The sequence below is a fragment of the Leuciscus leuciscus genome (genome assembly GCF_965113295.1).
Source record: "Leuciscus leuciscus genome assembly, chromosome: 5".
In the NCBI taxonomy this organism is placed as follows: domain Eukaryota; kingdom Metazoa; phylum Chordata; class Actinopteri; order Cypriniformes; family Leuciscidae; genus Leuciscus; species Leuciscus leuciscus.
This window is the reverse complement of record NC_138729.1, coordinates 27,539,468-27,560,777: the sequence shown is the minus strand read 5'-3', so window position 1 is coordinate 27,560,777 and position 21,310 is coordinate 27,539,468. Positions and strand designations below refer to the sequence as shown.

General features: G+C 38.4%; 2 protein-coding genes across 2 annotated transcripts in view; one reads left to right on the top strand and one right to left on the bottom strand.

The window, feature by feature from the left end:
• Window positions 1–7,408: 7,408 nt before the first annotated feature.
• gltpd2b (glycolipid transfer protein domain containing 2b) lies at window positions 7,409–13,890 on the top strand. Its single transcript, XM_082168792.1, has 4 exons — window positions 7,409–7,710; window positions 10,569–10,627; window positions 10,802–10,974; window positions 12,252–13,890. The coding sequence occupies exons 1-4, from the start codon at window positions 7,641–7,643 to the stop codon at window positions 12,889–12,891; spliced, it is 942 nt and encodes a 313-aa protein (XP_082024918.1). The 5' UTR covers window positions 7,409–7,640; the 3' UTR covers window positions 12,892–13,890.
• The window catches only part of atp1b2b (ATPase Na+/K+ transporting subunit beta 2b), a 26,857-nt gene continuing 18,868 nt past the window's right edge, over window positions 13,322–21,310 (bottom strand). The window contains exons 6-7 of the mRNA XM_082168796.1: window positions 21,102–21,197; window positions 13,322–17,714 (exon numbers count right to left, since the gene is read on the bottom strand). Of these exons, the coding sequence (XP_082024922.1) occupies window positions 17,547–17,714; window positions 21,102–21,197 (264 nt within the window). The 3' untranslated portion in view covers window positions 13,322–17,546. The remainder of the gene's footprint in view (window positions 17,715–21,101; window positions 21,198–21,310) is intronic.

Genomic DNA, 21,310 nt, shown 5'->3' with positions numbered 1-21,310 from the left:
GCAATTACCCTGACTTTAAACTTAAATAACTCCCACTTTTGGACAAAATTTAAATGATTATTTTCAAAAATATTTGCTATCAATTTAACTTGTTCCACAAAACAATTGTCAGAAAGTAGACTGTTGTTAAATTTCCAGTATCCACGAATAATACTACTCTTACACCCATCAAAAAAGATTGATATCAATTTATGATCTGATAGAGGGGCACAAGTAATTTTTGTTTCTGAAACATAGTTAATTAAGTCATAAGAAATCAACCAGTAATCTATTCTTGATTTTACAGAAAAAGTGCTATTATTCCAAGTATAGTCACAGCAATTTGGATTCAAATATCTCCACACATCAGAAACTTGTAATATGTTAGTTATAAAATCAAATAAATCTGAAATTCGTGAACTATGTTTGGGTGGAAAGCGGTCAACAGAATCGTCTGGAGCATCGTTGAAATCACCCCCAATAATTACATATCCATCCTTATACTTCTTCTTTAAACCTGTTATTGTATCACAAATCTTCTTAAACATTTCTAAATTGTGTACTCGAGTATTAAATCCATAGACATTGCAAATTATTAAAGTGGAATTGTCCAGTTTAACAGTCAGTATAATCCATCTTCCATTATCTGAACGAATAGACTCCAAGACATTGCCTTTGAATTTGTTAAAGAAAATTGCGACACCTGCTGAGTGATTGGAACCATGACTAAAAATTGCATAATCTCCCCATTGGGTTTTCCAAAAATTCGAATCAGAGTCACAAGAATGAGTATCTTGAAAAAAAAGTATTTGAGCTTCTGTATGTCTTCCAAAAAGAAATATAGCTTTTCTTTTAACAGCGTCACGAATGCCTCGAACATTTAAAGAAATTAATTTGAACTTACCAAACTTGTAATCAGCCGTTACAAAAATGTAACTAATTAACCAGTATATAGAACAAGTACCTTTGGAGAAAGTGAAAACTGAGAAAGCATGAAACATTACATCAATCACAAAACTTGCGTTGACCCCGATATGTATCCATAACTGCTGACGGGCACCATTCGCTCAGGTAATGTCAGGAACACTGATGCGAACCACCTCAATGTAGGCAAATCCTCCTCGAAAGCCGGCCTTCTTACCCTCTTCTCTCGCACGTTTCACCAATGGCCATGCTTTTTTTCTTGCGGCTCGTTCTTCCGAAGACAGATCTTCTTTGATGTGTAGCCTGTTTTCCTTCAGATAGTGGTTGTCTTTGGCATCTCTCCACACTGTATCTCGATAAAGACGCATGGCGAACTGAATAATTATCACTCTGGGGCGACCATCACCTCTTCCCTGTCCCAGTCTATGAACCGAATCCACGACATCTGGAAGTTTGTGCGCGATCTTTGGAGACACTTTGGAGAGGATCTTGATAACAAGATCTCGTGTGCTAACGTTACTCTCCTTGTCCGGATTGCTTTCCTTTACCCCGTAAATCCTGAGATCCCATCTTCTTTTGTAGTTTTGCATCCCCATACACACCTCCTTTAGTTGCTTATTTTCTTGCTGCAACGCAGCAACATTTTTTTCGAGTTTCAGAATCTTCTCTTTGTGGGACATGCTCTCACGTAACAGATCACTTACGGTGGTAGAAAGAGAGGTAATAGAAGAAGCCGTACTTTCCAAGACCTTCTCCATGGACTCAACTCTCTGAAATGTGCCGTCACACTTCGATGTAAGTTCAGCGACAGCATTAATGAGTGAATCAATTTTCTCATCAATGTTCATCTTTAATTTCCCCTTTTTTCCTGGTGGACTTTTACTCGGAGTGCATGGAAAAGATGTCGCAAATTCTTCTTCTGTGTCCATCTCGTCGACACTTTTGCATTTGTCAGTCGCCATGTCTGTATTAACCTGAGTCTTATCTCTGTTTCTTTTCTTACCCATATGGGCCTGACAAACCACACAGTAGAAGAAGAACAACTAAACTAATAATCGATCAAATTTATCGGGGTTTTCAGAAGTAGTTTCATGTTAATCTCTTAGTTGCCTGACGACACGTTCAAAACGTGTCTGCACAGATGAAGTTTGCATTTTGGCAAGAACAGTTAAAAATCCCGGAAGTGTTCTTGACACGCCCATTTTACCGAGGATGCATAGGTTGGTAACTTGTGTGAACTTGACGGCAGAAATATCCCGGCATTCGAGGAAGGAGTTATGTTTGGGTTATTTAAACCCGTTATTTAACCCGTTTAAACCGTTATTTAAATCGTTATGTTTGGGTACTGCAGACGGCGTCTGTGCGGGGGTATTATTGCGCAATACCAGCAAGAACACATCGTCTCAAACTGTCAGCAGCGTTCTGTGTGCTCGTCACCTTGTGAGTTCATTCTTCCAAGAACAACTAGCAAGAGCGTTCTCCCCAAGAACACAAGTCCGTTCTTTGCATTCTTGGTTTTGAGAAACAGCCTTTATTTCCGTTTTGTCGCCGTCAATGCCGTCATATCCGTGTTGTCTCTGGTTTCCGCTCGTGCTGCCATGGCAACCAGAGCTATGAACCAGAGCCCTCTGATAGTAACCAAACTGACGCAGACAACTGTGTAGTTCGCAATGTCTATTTGCACGCTGTTGTTGTTTCGTTCAAACATTATGGACCATGGCAAGCAGACTTTGGATAAAGAAGGAGAACTAAACCGAGAATCAATATCAGTGCGGTGTTTTCGAGATGTCGAGAGCTCCCATGGACACTATATAAACGAGAACTCCTACATGTACTTTATTAAACAGGTGAGCACATTTACATAAAACTAATCAAGGTTATATAGTTCAACAATGATAAAATGTTAGAATATGATCTGTATGTTATTCTAATGTTGATCTAGCTTAACTGCTAGTCTCATACAGACAAAGTAACGTTAACACATACATTTCAACACATTCAAATGCAGTTTAGTGTGATAGTGTAATGTTAGACCAAGTGAAACAGCGCTGCGTTACCTCTCAAGTTTAATTTGTCTAATAAACTGACCTGTGAGTAGTAATTCTGCGTGTAGTTCGGTAGAATGAAATGTCCATATTCCTTTTATATCCGCGGGACTCGCATCGCGTTTGGAGCTGATAGCTGTCTCTTAGCAATCCCGAACTGCTTCATATCACAGTCACGATAAAAGCATCGATGTATTCAGTAATCCATATACATTATTAGTTCGGTCGGCTTGACGTTGACGACAAAATCCATAATTCATAGCAAATGTTGCGTCATCAATCTACGCCTTTGTTATTGTAAATAGGTTAGTAAAAATCCCATACTGTACGTTTATAGAAATCAAGCCGCAATGTCTCACTTTTTTATAGATGTATATTCAAAAATATAAATGTATCTCCTGTGGAAGGACTTAGCCTACTTTTTTTTTTTACAGATAATTTCTCCAGCCTTTGAAAAAATCCTCTCACAAGGGACACTTGTTGCTGGCGTGCAAAGATATTTTTTAGCAAGGAGGACATACAAATAATTATATTTCAAACGATGCATACCTTGCTTAGATGGCCCAGCAGTGTCAGTAGCAGGCCTAGGTACAGGGGGAATGCTACCATCCTCTGCACCCTGCAAAATGGCAGGATGAGTGCTCCTCAAATGGCGCATCATGGATGATGTATTGTTGCAGTAGGCTAGCTGCCGATCACAATACATACACTTTATTGGTTTCCAAATGGAAATGCTCCCACACCACAGATGTACGGCATCTCTTCTGTGGAGCCTCCATTTTTATTTATCTATCTATCTCTTAATCTATCTATGTATCTATATTAATCTATCTATGTATCTATATATGTATATATCTATATTAATCTATCTATGTATCTATCTATATTAATCTATCTATGTATCTATATATGTATCTATCTATTAATCTATCTGTCTATATATATTTCTATCTATGCATCTATAAATGTGTCACTTTAGCCTATCAGTCAATGTGTAAATTTAAATGTAAGCCTAAATATAACTAAACAAATCGCACTATAAATGTCACTATATCACCAAAAATCCGCTATCTCAAAATCAAACTCCTCTCACAAAAACCCACGAGGTCAAGATGCGTTTATACAGATATGTGATTGTGTTTTCTGTTCCCGACCCTGTCAATCAAACGTTGATTCGTCGCAACACTTGTGAAACACTCCGAAGCTTCATTTAGCCGAAGTCACGTGACATGGGTGTTTTGAACATAGACATGTATAGAAAGGCTAGATAGCTTACCGGCGCTGAGAGCCAATGGGACCCGACGACGTCACACGGCGGCCATCTTAGGACAGGACCGCTCGTCCAGTTATAACATTAAAATCTATTGTGCATGTAGTGCTGAAATAACTATATTTTGCTCAATTTTCAACCGATTTTCAAACGGCTTGGTGTGTCATAAACGTCAGGGATGCGGCTATTTAACTGCATACTTGTGAAAAATTATAGCCACAAACGGCATCAGCACAAATCATAGCCACGTTAATAAGGTTTGTAATAAACCAAACCGTTTGTAAATCCGTCAAGAATTCAGCAAGTTACGAGCATTTTAGTTGGCGTATGTCACTCACCTTCCGTCCACAGCAGCAGGGAGCAGCAGCGCAGTCTCCTGACCTAAGATGGCCGCCAAGTGACGACACAGCTGACTCCGCCTTGAGCCATCTAGCCTTTCTATACATGTCTATGGTTTTGAACATCACGCTTCGGATCAGTGTTTCGAAACATCAGCGCTTCGGGATCTCGAAAAGCTTCGGAACGTCAGTTTCGCGTCAGCCATCCCTATCCGGAACAAGTGGATGGTCTATTTTAAATGGTGTCATGGATTGCGTTTGAGCTCATGTTTGTTCAGAGTATTTGCCTGCAAATTGTTTTGTAAACGAGGCACAGTGTAAAGGAGAGTTTGCAAACAAACTTCTGTTGATAGATAAAATGAAGCAGCCAACGGTATTGTCTCTGACAGCAGCTGCATCAAAATACGTAAGTAAATTATTTCATAATGCTTTGTCTGTAAATTAAGGTTTTATATGTTTTCAAAACTCTGTTCTGTTGATATTGTTTCCTGTGCAATGATGTTAGCCAATCAAACAGAAGCCGTATGCTGAAATTCCTTTAAGGAACCACCCCTTAAAGTAACATCAAATATTCTTTTTTCTCTAAAAATAATGTTTCCAAAATCGTTTCAGTGGTTCATCAACTCGTAACAGGGTGAACGGCACTTCTGCATTCGCTTTGCGACCCTCTATTGGCTATAACCGCACTATGTAAGTTTGCCAGATCGAGTAGTGGATCTGTAGCAGAGCCCGTCTACGGAGAGCCTTGGCACTTCCTATTAGCCCCATTGTATCGATCTTGGCTGCAGTTCCATTAAAATTCCACTGGAGGTGATCGCGGGCGAGTGCAGACTGAATGGGAGTCTATGGGGCTAGACGGCTAAATTTGTCTCTTTCACCCGATTGCCGTTGAGAAATCACAGATTTTATTGTAGGTTTTGCAAGTTCAACATGGGTTATAGGTCGAAAATTGAATGAACGAGTACTTATGTCCTTTCGATTTCTTACAGGTTGAGTTGTTGTTGCCCATAACACACTAGCATTCTGCTAATGAACGCTGATTGGTCAGTGAAGGACTGATTGCGACCAGAGATGCCGCTTGATGGCATCATGGAATCCGAAGCGGGACCAGAAACAAACAAAACAAAAACTCTTCTAGCACGTGTATTTACCTGTGTCAGCTGTGTTGTCGATGCCTCGAGAGAAAAGAAAGTGCAGAGCGCGAAAGCACCAAAGCGACTGAAGGATTGCCGTAAAGCAGTATCTCTGGTCGTACGATGTGTATGACGTCATTGACATTTTAAAAGACTTTTTAAAGCAAATAAGTGACTCTAAAAAATCTAACACCCAGCAATGTGTAATTTCTTTGCATCTCCTTTCGAATACAACATTCAAATTACTAGATGACAAATTATATCCTGAGAAAAGTGGAATTTGATGGGTATAGTGCCATAGACCTCCATTCATTCTGCACTCGCCTGCGAGCGCCCCCGCATGGACAGAGATGTGTTACTGCAGGAAGGAACCAGAGAGTGCCAATTCTCTTCCTATTAGACATTCTCTGTCTGTAGTTCGAATGAGACATAAGAAGCTACAAATTTGACTTGCTTTACGGCAAGCGTTACTATAGCCGATAGGTGGAGGAGCCTATATAAAAAACAGCCGTTTCTGATGTCGCAATATATCATATTTTCATAAAACCATGAAACATACTCTACCTTGTCTGTGGACATCGTTATTTCCAAAGCCGGTGCTGGATAAACAAATAGCGTGCGTGCGACGGTAAAATGATTAGGCTAAATTATTTACGACAGCGGTACTGGAAAATTCCGCTTTCAACCTGTAGGGGGACGGAAGAGGAAAAGTGTTGCTTTAAAAAAATATGACGATATATTTTAGCCTGAAAAAAAACCCATAATTTTTCTTGATTTGTCTTGACTTTTAATATATCACCTTAGAGATAAGAATAATTTAATCATGTGGAGGGAAATAACATTGATAATATATAGCGTGTGAATTAATGATAGCTTTGATCAGATAATGTCACCCTTGATGAGTGACTATGTTTGCCTTTGTGTAAATGAACTGAGGTCTATAAATTATAACAGATGACTTGGGTAGACTGCTAATGCCTACAGTCATACTTACTCTGCCAAACTGGGGCATTAAAATTCATCAGCTTTCAAACTAGTGTGGTGAGGTTTTTAGGGCATGACAGCTTTTTTTTAAGGTGCTTACTGACATATTAGGCCAGAGTGACTGTCCAGTGCTGACTTGATTCACATTGGCATTGTCATGCAATTCAACCATTCTAAATAGCCTATACAAATATCATGGTCTCTTTGAAAAGTGTGTCAGATTCACTAAAATTATACAAATATATGAATTTAAGGTAATTAAAGAATAAAAACCAACAACATTATTTAGCTGCCTAACCAGAACATTTGAATGTGACGCATTTGAATTCAACATTTGAATGGGACATTTGAATCTTTCAAACAGTCCTTACTTTCTGTCGAAGAAAGAAATCTCTCTTTCGTTGAGAGATGCACATATTGGACAGATAAAACCCAGGACATTCCCTTGTGGATTTCAGGATTTCACAATTTATTTGTGACACGCGTTGTACAAGTGTGTAGTGTCTGTACGTGTTGGTTTAAAGGTTACTACAGTTTGCTTAGGGCTTGCCTAATAAGGAGTGATTTGTTGTTCCTGACTAATCTATGGACTCTGATTGAGCAAGATCATTGGAGACTGACAATACAGAGAGAGCAGGACAGGAGATGAGAGAAAGAAAAACAACATAATTCAAAGATCAACTTAGAATAAGTTAGGCTGGTGGAATAAACTGGAGATGCAGAAAGAGAGGAGTAGTTTGTGTCTGTGCAGTAGTGTAAAAACATGAGAGTAAAGATTCGCCAGGCAATTTGAGTTTAAGCGAAGATTGAAACCCAATCAAAAAAACACTGTGTAAGAGAAGAAAGATACTGAGCGCAGTGGTGGTGGTGGTGTAGAGATGCTGAAGAGAGAGCGTGAGTGAATAGACTGAGAAGGAAAGAGAGGCCACCCGAGGAGACGCAGCGGAGAGGAGGACAGCAGATCATTATGGGAATCAAATTCAGGGCTTGTGTTGCTATAGTCTTCATCCTCCTTTTGCTTGGCTCCATGTGGCTACGTAAGTTTTTCCATATTCTTTTTTATTTGTTCTTCGACAGACTCGATGTAACATATTTGGTGCATGTACAATTGGTTCATAGGCCAATATCGGTTTTGTTGATATTGAGTTATACTTGTCCCTCTGTATGGCTGTTACAGCAGAGCTGATTGACCATCACACTGTAAGGGATTTCCACCTTTCAACTGACAAACTTAAGTTCAGCTGCTGCAAATTGTATAATCAAATTGGCTTTTCAAGTAATTTCAACTTAAATTATATTAAGCTGACTTAAATTGAGTTGAATCTTGTATAACAAGTTTAAATTGCTAAAATAATTTTAATGTTAAAACATATGTTGTCATGTCTTCATCATGATTATATATATTTTTTTTTACAGTGCACTCATCAATGAACAGACGCTGAAAATATATTTTATCTTATTTTGTATCTTAAATATGTGTACAGTTCATGAAAGTAGCTGGAGTGTTTCCCATACTGATTTATCTGTAGCGGCTCGCCACAATATCAACATTGACTGCCACAAATAAATTCCAGTGCTTCCTATTCATTAACTAGACTGTGGCAGCCAGAAAGTATATATAAACTTCCCATAAAAACATAAAAGGTCTTTAATGTTGTGTTTTGCACCATTGCTGTCAAACAAACTAAAATCAAAGCGTGATAAGGCTGTGTCCTTATCAAAAGACTGTCTGACTGCACTGCACAAAGAGAAGTGTGCACTTCACTCCGCGATCAGTAAGTCATTATGTTTAAAATGGCATAAGGATGAGTAAAAGATGACAGGTTTTTTATTATTATTTTGGAGGTAACTACTCCTTTAATATTCAGATAAATATTTACAATTGATTTCTTTATCTCATGCAAGTCAGTGACAGTTTATAGACCTCTAGGATAGGGATGGGCATTTTTGTCAACATTTTCTCATTTCTATCATTGACAGGTCTCAAAAAACAAGTAGGCCTGCTCGAGTACTACTCGGAGGGCAGGCGTGTCCGTCATGAAAATTTGAATATTTTAAGACTATTAACGAAAATGAATGTTGACAAATAAAAAAATGACATGAAAACATGCATCTATTAAAACATGAACGTATATTACTGCTAGATTATGATGTATCAATGTTATTGGAAAAGAAACATCTAAAAGGAATAGCTGCTTGAGGTAAAGCTGAAGATTAAATGATCTCCAGTAAACTGAAGCCCGTTCTATGACACATCCTATGAGATTATTAATCAGATATCCTAGATACATAACATAAGCGTAACATTACAACTTGCATCTGCACAAAAGGACGCAAATGCGCATGTGAACTAGTTTTTTTATAGTGTATGGTTTGAAAGGGAAACTCTGGATGCACTCTTCCCTCACAGCACGCAGATACACGGGCAAAGCACAGATTGCATGTATATTGGTGCTGCACATATTGCACTTAATTTTATTTTTCATGATAGAAAGTGATTACAGTCATCACATCGCGTTTTTGCACCATAAAGAGAAACAACGTTAAATGATGAGAACAAAATAACACTGCTGCATTATTAATATCATGAATGATTTTGAAAAAGAAATAGCCTATCTAAAAGGAATATGACTGTCTCAAATAACCCAATCATAGTCAATAATGTCAGACATTGTATTTGAGCTGAAACTGAAGAGAGAATGAACACCGGTCGGTAAACTGCAGCTTTTTGCTAGCTGGTTATTAAACTCAATCAAATGCGTCTAATATTTGAGATCATTCAGATATAGACATCATAAACGTAATCCTTCAACTTACATCTGCACAAAAGTACGTGAATGCGCACATGATCTTGATCGTGCTAGTCTGATGTGTAACTCTTGTTGTGGACACTCTTCATTAACAGCGCGCTGTAAAAACTAAAGCACAGGGAATTTACAACAATATACAAAATGTTTTGTATATGATAGATTGGCGCTGTACATTTTGCACTTAAAGGAGAACTTGGTAACTTTTTTAACTTAATAAAACTGTCTAGAAATCATTTGGATGGTTAAACAACCTGTTCTGGTGATATTGTTGACTTTCCCCGCTCCCCCCAGCGTTCCCAGGCGGAAAACCAACCTTGCAACTTGCGCACTGCCGTCCCGGCAAAGTGAAATTGGAAGTCTCGTGAGAAGCGAGAACTAGAACGAGAACGAGCGCGAAACACAAATTGCTTTACGGCAATTCGACATAAACACACACGCATGTATGATGTATTACCAGATTACCCACCTCGGTAGACATAGCTCCACGCGATACAGTTGGCTTGCTCCGATCAAAACAAACGCACATGAGCAGCGGTAGAGAGGGGGAGGAGGCCGCCGCAAGTGAGTTTTTTACGACTGTGTTGTGAAATATACGCCCCCCCACAGCTGTAGGGGGAGCTCGTGGGGAAAACATGCGACAACAAAAGGGAAAATCAGCGAAGAAGTGACTAGAGTTCGCTAGAGTTACAGAGTTCTCCTTTAACTGTCATGATTAAAGTGATTCCAGGCATCACTGCAGTGCGCGCTTTCAAATCCAGTTTCACTTTATTTCGCAGATCTGGAAGGCGTAATGTCTAACGCTAACAAATCAGACCGCAGGAACCACCACAAATGCTGCAATAACCAATCAGAAAAAAAGAGAAATATATCTTTTAAAGTCAGGGCAATCCTCGTTTTCATGACTGATCACCGCAGTCACGTACGAGTACTCGAGTACTCTTGCCCATCCCTACTCCTGGATGTGTTTCTGTGGGAATCTAATTAACTTACACTCTGTGAAACTATGTGATTTGACTGTATTACTTTTTTATTTTCTCTTCCTGTTTAAAAATATTTATTCTCCCATCCTCTGCCTCTCATTGTAGATGGGAACCTGGAGCAACACTGGGATACTTGTTCGTTAGCTTATAGCCTAAAATACAAGGTAAGAATGGTAAAATATAAAAGAGATCACGATATAACACGAAGCTGTCAGTTATTTCCAGCTTGTGCATGATAACAGGAACTTTGCCCAGTTATTGTCACTCATTTTATTGCACCACTCTCCTTAGAAATCTGTCCCTCTTACCTCACGTTTCCACCTCTTGTCTTTTCTCAGCCTCCGTCTTTGGCTTTAGTTAATAGTTCAGATAAAGGTGAGGCTCCACTGAGGGTGTGTCCTGGTCAGAGGTTTCAAATTGCCGATTTGCTGGCTCACCTGCAGGCAGCACCAGTCTCGGCCAATGATGTGCTGCTAAAGCCATACCTAGCAAGCTGGGATGAGCTTATCAGGTAGGTTAACGGACATAATCTCATCATATAGCAGGCTATGCTAACCTAAATATTCCAAAGCTATAACATAACAAGCAGCAATACTCCAATAAACAAGTTAATACTGAATAATTTATATTTTAGACACATTATTTTGTGCTTTTTTTTTTTTTTACCAACAAGTAGCAAAGCAAGAATAAACCGTTGCGTGTCTCCGAGCAACACACATTAGAGGGGTTTCGTTCCAGAATGAAACAATGTTGTTGAACAAATTGGTTAAATGAATGATTCAACAACTCACTCAAAAGTCACTTGTCGCCACCAACTGGATTACCAATGTAACTTGCAGAAAGAGTTACTTACTGCGTCTAAAAAGCAAAAGTAGGTACTACATTTGAAGAATTTACCTTTAGTCTATACCATTAAAAAAGTATGTATTATATAGCTAGTATGAGTATAATTCTGTATCTCAATGTCATGTGACAATGCGCCTGCGTCAGTTGTGTCGCTTCACTGCCATTCACAACTGCTCTCCCATGGCCTCATGGAATAGTAAAATGTCCATCAGATGCAAGCCTCAGAATCTCGCCAGACTTAGTAGGTCATACCGGTACTTTTCACCTAATGTTTTATGAATAGGCTACTATTGGCCTAGTTGTGTCCCAAATGTCACTAAACCAGGGCTTCTCAACTTTGGTTGAGAGGTTCACTTTCCTGCAGAGTTTAGCTCCAACCTTGATTAAACTCACCTAGCTGCAACTTTCTAGTAATCCCTAAGGCCTTGATTACTGTGTTCAGGTGATTAGGGTTGGAGCAAAACTCTGCATGAAAGTGATCCTTGAGGGTCAGAGCTGAGAACTCCTGCACTATACACTATTCACTTATACTATGCACTACATGCATCCATCTATTGTATGAATTGATAAGGTTATTTTTTCATCCAGCATCGGTGTCTGATAGCTGTAAGGAAAGCTGCCACAGTGCATGAAGTGTCCAAAATTGCACACTTAATTCACTCTTAACTTTTTTGGTGAATTAAGTGTATCATCTGGGTATTTTAAGTGCTTTTTTTCCACTGTAAACACACTACTCACACTATTTATACTACAAAACGGAAGCATAAAATAGTGCACAAGTACATGAATCGGGACGCACCATATGACTTCGGACATACTACTTTTTTCACAACACCAGCTGGCCAATCAAATCCGAGAACTGCAACACTCAGATAACAATATCATAAATAAAGTAGAAACATGCATGTTCAAAATATCTCTCCTCTTTTCTGTGCATTTAAGGTTTTTGGAAGCCTTGGGGCCAATGGTGGGTTTAATTTCACAAGAAATTGAGTCAAAAACCACCATCATCCGTGACCTGGCACAAAAAGCGGAAAAAGAGGCAGAGAAGAAAATGAAAGACAGAAAAAGAATGACTCAGCAAGGAGACACAGTCATACTGTCATCTCATAACAGATCTTCTAGCTACTCTGAAATGAACCACAGCCTCTCATTTGGATACACATCTGTTCGGTCTATGATTAAATGGGAGTTGGAGAATGGTTTGGTGGATTTTCACCAGCAGACGAACTCAGGCTGCAGGACTCTTCTGCGCTTACACCGCGCTCTGCTCTGGCTGCAAAACTTCCTGCAAGAACTAGGGAAGGATGCAACTGAAGGAGAGCGTCTACGTAGCCCTTCTGACCTCTGCAAAGAGACTTACCAGCGCACACTGGCCCACCATCACACCTGGTTTGTGAGAAAAGGAGCAGAGCTGGCCTTTCTTGCTATGCCTGAACGACCTTATTTCTACAAGTTGGTGTGTGTGGGAACGCAGGCAGAAGCCACTGTGGTACTGAACAGGGTTGTGAGTGCGATAGGAGAAGTGTACAAGAGAAATGAAGTTGCTCTAAAGGAACACGGCATGCTGGATCTACCCTGAGTGTAGAAAGAGAAAGGGAAATAAGAATGGGACCAACCTGAAGAACAGGACATTAAAATACAAGACTAGAACTTTGAACCTTTATAAGAAGAGAATGAAGACACAGCTGGATAAATGGGAGAAATACAAGGCTTATTGTTTCCATCTTACTGGCATACTCAAAGAAAGGTCAGCTTTCTTAAAGGATTATTAATGACAAAATTCATGTCAACTTGGATTGGGGAACTTTGTCTGAAATTAAAAAAAAAAAATCTAAAAAAAAATCAAACACCTTAAACATGTAATCGTTTTTTGTTGTTAAAACAACTTACAATTTACATAAATACAGAAAATAAATCAATAATTAATATTGTTAACATAACTTTTTATAGAAATTAGGCAATTGTTCAACATGCTGTGCTCAGTGTTTGTCATCTATTTTCCTGATATTGGAGGAAAAAAAACATGCATTGATTTTTGTGGAGATATTAGCAGTTTTCAATAGGTTTGCACCATAATAGTGGTTGATTATGAAATATCCAGAAATGCAGGCACAGAAAAAGTGACAGACTTTGTTATGTAAGTTCAAGTTTCAGCAGAAAAACGTTTTTACAATCCATATGCTTATCAAATTCAGTTTTATAACTGTGCAACTGATACCTAATGATTGTCCAGGTGATATTCAACTCTCACACACACATGCCTACATCTATTCTGGCATGATGACATGAGATAGCAACTATAGCAATGCAACTATTTTCTTTCACTTGTTTTCTTTAAGTGGTCGGTTTACAGAAACCACTCAAGGTGGCTAAAATTGGCTCTAAATGAAGAGCACGGATGGGTATGGAACAGAAAGTGTGCTAAATTATATTATTTTACAATAATTTTGAACAGTAAACTTGAAAATGTACTGAAATGTATTGTTTAAAACATTCTTTCAAAATATTTGAGATTATATGATAATGATAATATTTATGAAATCACATTTTTAGACATAAAAATGGATATTTAACCTTGCATTGAGTCACATATGCATATTATTTCAGGAAACCAAATCTCATGCAAATAAAGAAAGGTTCTCAAATAAAAACTCAGTATTTATTGCAATGAAATTGGCCATAATTCGGATTTAGCTGAGGCTGTTTTTCATAAATTTCGCATAACGACCACTGCTAACATGCATGAAAATTATTTATAAGGGCAAACTCACACAAATACACATGGCATTCATATTCTTATGTGGACAATGGAAATACTGAGCATGCAATTGTGTGGGTATGCCAGCTCTGCTCTTTATTAGTATGTTTAAGTTGACCAGATATCACTAATGTAAACTCAAGAAACCTTGGTTTTAACCCTTTTTACCTCTAGAATTGAGTTATAGTATTTCTAATGCAGATTTTATTGATGAAGAGCAGACAGTGTATTTTTGTTCATTTTATTAAGTTTGTTATTTCAATACATTAGATTAAGCTTCTGAACATATACAGTATAAGGCGTTTATATAATTAATTTAACTGACTAGGTAATATCATTTCACCCTCTTATTGTTCATCAAACATTTCAGCACACTTTGCGCAAGGTCCAGTTCTGTGTGAACCACTGAACATTGAGCCATATCGAATGAACTGCAGTTTTGTTCTGTGATGTTGCTGGGCCTGTTTACACAACCCACTTTATCTGTTCAAATACATCCAAACCACAGCATTTACTATATATCCCTTTTCATATGCTTCATATACATTAGATGGATGACTTGTCATCTTGTTTTCAAAAGCTGTTCAGTTCATATGGTTAATATGTTCACAGGAGACATTTAATTTGTTCTAACAGATCATCATCTTTGGCATGATCTGTTTTATCACTGTGACATTTGTAGTTTTATGAAACATAAAAGTTGCATATATTTTGGTATTTCAAAGGCTACGGTGAGATCCAGACGTGACCATGAATTATTACATTCTCGGGCTAAGTAAGCCTTGTGACCTCCTTTATAATAAGCACTGCAAAGCTTAATATATCATACATTCCCCAGCTGGTACATGCTTTTTTCATAAAATGCTCAACAAAAATAAAAATAGGTTCTTTGAAAATATACTATCTTTTCTGTATTGCATTTGATTTTAAAACACATCTAGCCATTCTCATCTATATATTTATTTAAATATATGCTACTAATACATAATTATCTTCATGATCAGCCATTCCAAAGGTAAATAAATATTATGTAACTTTTCTTTATACACGAAATGGACACAAAATAAAAATATATATTGCTTTTCAAAAGATGCATATTAAAGGGTTAGTTCGCCCAAACATGAATTCTGTCTTCACTTACTCCCCCTCAAGTTGTTCCAAACCTGTACGAGTTTCTTTCTTCTGATGAACATAAAATAAGATATTTTGAAGAATGTTTGTAACCAGACAGTTGGTGGTAGCCATTGACTTAAATGGAATGAAACCATGGAAGTCAATGGGTCTTCCTTTTGTGTACAACAGAGGAAAGAAACTCATACAGGTTTGTAACAACTTGAGGGTGAGTAAATTATGACAGAATTTTGGGTGAACTATACCTTTAATAAACACATGCTAATAGGTACTATTAAATGTGTAGTTCACCCATAGAAACGGTGGGGGCGCTGTTTGCAAAATCTCCAAGCCTGCTTGCAGCAAAGTCTGCACTTACAGCTGTTCTCTTTTTCCTTTTTGTGCATGGTATTGAAAATGAACAGCATTCTCAAAAAAATAAAATAATTTAGAACAATATTGGAATTATATTGCACAATTAGAATTATGTTGATCTTTCACTCCAGAGTGACTATAGAACAGGATCAAGTTAATGATATGTGAGCTGGGACCTGAGGTAAATGAATATTTCATTTAGTTGATTTGAAGCTTTCTCTACTGGGTCAGATAACATCCTTACCTTGCACAAACAAAAAATATACAATACAGACATCACAGAGCAACATGTGAACGTGATCAAATGTAATAAAGCATCTTGTCACTCAATTGAATATTCTTCAATAAATGAAGACACTTAACTTATGTCTGATAGATGGTTAGATAGACAGACTTTTGGAGAAATGTTGGTGTGTAGAGCACCATACCTATTTAGGATTATCTAGTGAGATTAAAGGATTAGGGCATTAGAGGAAGTGTACACACAGACTCTTGTCAGAGCAACTACGGCACAGAGAAGCATGTGTGTATATTCTTATGGGTGATCCGTTCTCTTCTCTGTATGACAGTAGCCTAAACATGAAACACAAGACACTCACAGTATGGAGCATGAGGTGTATGTGCTCAAAAGGGGAGTTTTTTGTGTTTAAAAACATAAAAAAAAAAAAAAGAAAGAAATTAGATTTTAAAAATGAGGAGAAATGAGGTGGGTGACCTTGTTTTTTTGTTTGTTTTATTGACTCATGCAGGGTAAGGACGGTTGGATTCACTTCTGTCTCCCTTATCAGCAGAAACATAAGCCTGCTGTTCCTGCTCTTAGAGCCTCTCTATCTGTCTCTATGGAATCACTTACAACAAAATGCAAATATATTCAGAAAGTAAATTGTGCACAAAGATTAACATAAAAGAAATCAAATCAAATCAAATAAAACACACACACACACACATGCAGAAATCCATACGTATTCTCACACACACATATTAAACTTTTTCTACCTATTTTTCAGATTTTGAACTGAACCCAGGCCTGTTGTTATCCTCTGAGCCACTGCAAATCAATACAAAACATCATATCCCCTCACCATGTGAGACAAATAGGATTACACATGCAAAAAAAAAAAAGAAGGAAAATACTGCAAAAGATCTATTTATACATATAAACAAACTTAAATAGACACGCCTCATAATAAATGAAACGTGACGCATTTGACAGTCAGTGCCGAAACCAATAGGAATGCAGAAATGTTTGTATGAATCAGAATGTATCAGATTTTTCATGTGTTGAAGATGAATGTAGAGCTGACTTTGATCAGTGTTATCTACATGTTGGTATAAAATATCCACAAATCAGACAGAGGAGAGGTTTCAGTACCACTTTTCACAACTGATGCATGCATGCATGCATGCGAAAAAAAACCTTTCTAAGCTAGCACTCAAGAGCATGAGATCCAAACATGAGATCTCTCACATTAAGTCATAGACAACTGCTTTGAAATAATAATTATTTTCTGCTAAATTATTACAGCTACTAATGGAAGAAAAACAGCATTTTTTAAGTTCTGACTTTTTCTCCTTTTAAAAATGATGTCCCTTTATTCTATTGTTTAATAGAATAATATATTATTTAATAAATAGCTCTCATAGCTGAGCATGCGGTTTAACTTTTGTTTCAGAAAATAAATACTGTAATATCTCAACTCACACATGCAAACACACGCACACACAGATGTACACACATTAATACACACAAAACCACAACCTTGATAACTCTCTACAACCTCACTAGAGTCTCAAATGAAAAAAAAATTATAATAATTCTTTGAAATGTTGAAGTATTATTCTCTGATCTGTCTGTGCTGAGGATTGCTGTGCCTGGCTTATGTCTCTAGCTGTGCCTTCTGTGCATATTGTGCCTTCTGTTTGTCTGTGTGTGTGTGTGTGTGTGTGTGTGTGTGTGTGTGTGTAAAATAAAGGAACATAATTTCATCTATTTAATATCTGGAGTTGATCCTCAGTTTGAAGGAAATGCGCCCAGCAAACTTGTCTCGCTCACTGCCCACAGCAATGCCGTCAGCGTTGATTCTGCACTCCACGTTGACATCCTCATTCATGGTGATGTTGAGGAACTTAATGGCCACCAGAGGCTGAGAGTAGTTTACCTGCAGCAGAATAAGAGTGAGATTTGGCTGATTTATTAAAGGTGGCCTAATAAAAGCTGTATTGAGATGTTGAGATCACATGACCATCTGAATACAACTCGCTTTATCTCAGTTGCCTCCTGTTATTGGACACTTTCATTTGCTGTGCATAGCACATTTCTAAAATGACATTGGTAACTGTCAACTTTTCCTATCATTTTTCTTCCTGTGATGCTACATCCACATCACTAGGTGTCAGTATCAGATGAATACTATGTCAGCACAACATAAAATACTGGCCGAATCCGAAATCGCCCCCTAAACCCTCATTCACTATTTCTTACATTAGTCCACTAACACTGTTCACTTGAAGGAGTGAATGAAAAGGAGTGAGCGAATTCGGACAGACGTTGAGCGTACATCAGTTGAACACTCGTTATTGCAGTGCAATGTGGGATTGAATAAGTGCACTCAATAACGTCCACTATGGTTTCGGACACCACTACAACTGGCTGTCCCCTCAAATAATGCCCTATTTGAGGGTATAGGGGGCGATTTCTGATTCAGCCACTGATTGCACTTGAAGGCTGCGTCCGAAAGCGCATACCCTCCTGAGTAGGTACTTATTTTTAATAAGTAATTACTTCACGACCACTAAAAAGTATGTTATACAGTGGGGAGAACAAGTATTTGATACACTGCCGATTTCACTGCCAAAAATCCAGAAAATCACATTGTATGATTTTTAAATAATTAATTTGCATTTTATTGCATGACATACGTATTTGATCACCTACCAACCAGTAAAAACTCTCACAGACCTGTTAGTTTTTATTTAAAGGAACACTCCGACTTTTTGGGACTTCAGCTTATTCACAGTATCCCCCAGAGTTAAGTCCATACATACCTTTTTCATTTCTGTGCGTTCTGTAAGTGTTATTTGACGCACCCACCGCTAGCCTAGCTTAGCACAAAGACTGGATGTAAATAGTTAAGGTAGCATACTATTCCCAATAAGTGACAAAATAATGCAAACATTTTCCTATTTATGTGTTGTGATCTGTATAGTCACAGCGTGTACAAATAACAATCTGTATTTTTTTAAACTGTTTAAACAGGTCTCTGTCTCATATAGCCTTTTTATTTGTACACGCTGTGACTATACAGATCACAACATGTAAATAGGAAAATGTTTGCATTATTTTGTCACTTATTGGGATTAGTATGCTACCTTATCCATTTACATCCAGTCTTTGTGCTAAGCTAGGCTAGCGGTGGGTGCGTCAAATAACACTTACAGAACGCACAGAAATGAAAAAGGTATGTATGGACTTATCTAACTCTGGGGGATACTGTGAATAAGCTAAAGTCCCAAAAAGTCGGAGTGTTCCTTTAAGAAGCCCTCCTGTTCTCCACTCATTACCTGTATTAACTGCGCCTGTTTGAACTTGTTACCTGTATAAAAGACACCTGTCCACACACTCAATCAAACATACTCCAACCTCTCCACAATGGCCAAGACCAGAGAGCTGTGTAAGGACATCAGGGATAAAATTGTAGACCTGCACAAGGCTGGGATGGGCTACAGGACAATAGGCAAGCAGCTTGGTGAGAAGGCAACAACTGTTGGCACAGTTATTAGAAAATGGAAGATGTTCAAGATGACGGTCATTCTCCCTCGGTCTGGGGCACCATGCAAGATCTTACCTTGTGGGGCATCAACGATCATGAGGAAGGTGAGGGATCAGCCCAGAACTACACGGCAGGACATGCTCAATGACCTGAAGAGAGCTGGGACCACAGTCTCAAAGAAAACCATTAGTAACACACTACGCCGTCATGGATTAAAATCCTGCAGCGCCCGCAAGGTCCCCCTGCTCAAGCCAGCGCATGTCCAGGTCAATCTGAAGTTTGCTAATGACCATCTGGATGATCCAGAGGAGGAATGGGAGAAGGTCATGTGGTCTGATGAGACAAAAATAGAGTTTTTTGGTCTAAACTCCAATCGCCGTGTTTGGAGGAAGAAGAAGGATGAGTACAACCCCAAGAACACCATCCCAACCGTGAAGCATGGAGGTGGAAACATCATTCTTTGGGGATGCTTTTCTGCAAAGGGGACAGGATGACTGCACCGTATTGAGGGGAGGATGGATGGGGCCATGTATCGCGAGATCTTGGCCAACAACCTCCTTCCCTCAGTAAGAGCATTGAAGATGGGTCGTGGCTGGGTCTTCCAGCATGACAACGACCCGAAACACACAGCCAGGGCAACTAAGGAGTGTCTCCGTAAGAAGCATCTCAAGGTCCTGGAGTGGCCTAGCCAGTCTCCAGACCTGAACCCAATAGAAAATCTTTGGAGGGAGCTGAAATTCCGTATTACCCAGCGACAGCCGCGAAACCTGAAGGATCTGGAGAAGATCTGTATGGAGGAGTGGGCCAAAATCCTTGCTTGCCGTGTGCAAACCTGGTCAAGAACTACAGGAAACATATGATCTCTGTAATTGCAAACAAAGGTTTCTGTACCAAATATTAAGTTCTGCTTTTCTGATGTATCAAATACTTATGTCATGCAATAAAATGCAAATTAATTACTTAAAAATCATACAATGTGATTTTCTGGATTTTCTACATGCTTTGTAAGTGGGAAAACCTGCAAAATCGGCAGTGTATCAAATACTTGTTCTCCCCACTGTATATAGTATGAATGTGTGTAGTATGAATTTGGACATACTACATTCGCCATGTTGTCATTATCATGTGACCTACCAGTGTTAGTTGCGTCGCTTCACTGCCATTCATAAATCCTCTCCTGTGGCTTCATGGGATAGTAAAGTGTACATCGTATGCACACTTCAGAATCTCGCCAGAAGAAGTAGGTCATTTCTACGGGTTCCTACGGACACTTTTTGGCTACTCTTTTATGAGTACTATGAATTCAGACATACTTCTTTTGTCACATACTGTTTTTTGCTATATAGTAGAGAAGTATGCGATTTCAGATGCAGCCTGAGTCTTTTCTTCCATTTAATCATGTACATCTGAGTAAACGGGTTATCGAGAAAAAAAAAAAAACATGTAGGATGGGGACAATTCTTTCCATCAATTGATTATTGGACGGAGGAAGATCTGAATGCGATCTCTAGATTGATTGTAAGAAAGGGGCGGGGTTTAAGTGGACTAATTGATTGGAGAATTCCAGCATACGAGAGATGTATGACATTTCACAGGAAAATTCAGTTTTTTCATTTTGATTTAAAATGGTCAATAATAATAATAATGAAACATACAGTACATATATCAAAACAGATAGGGTGAATTTTAATTTCATGCTGACTTTAAGTACATATGCAAGATGTGTGTCTGCGTGCTTACAGGTGTATTCTCCAAGTGTGTGTGTGTGCATTGTACCTGGGATTTCTTGCCATAGTATGGATAGTACATAAGATTCAAGGTGCCATTGGGGGGAAAGTACTTCAGTTCACCAATTTTGTCTGAGTCATCCGTCTACAGAGGGAAGGATACATTCAGTTCATCTCAGCTCAGCATTTGATCTGAGGGTATCAACCTGTTCTAATACCAAAACTACTATTACTATATTAAACAAATGAACAGAAAAA

What these genes read in the sequence shown, in the direction of transcription:
- gltpd2b (XM_082168792.1), top strand. Translation starts at nt 7,641, where the DNA reads ATGGGAATCAAATTCAGGGCTTGTGTTGCTATAGTCTTCATCCTCCTT. An exon ending in GCTTGGCTCCATGTGGCTAC is followed by an intron (nt 7,711 to 10,568) that starts GTAAGTTTTTCC and finishes CTCTCATTGTAG; the next exon opens with ATGGGAACCTGGAGCAACAC. An exon ending in CTTATAGCCTAAAATACAAG is followed by an intron (nt 10,628 to 10,801) that starts GTAAGAATGGTA and finishes GTCTTTTCTCAG; the next exon opens with CCTCCGTCTTTGGCTTTAGT.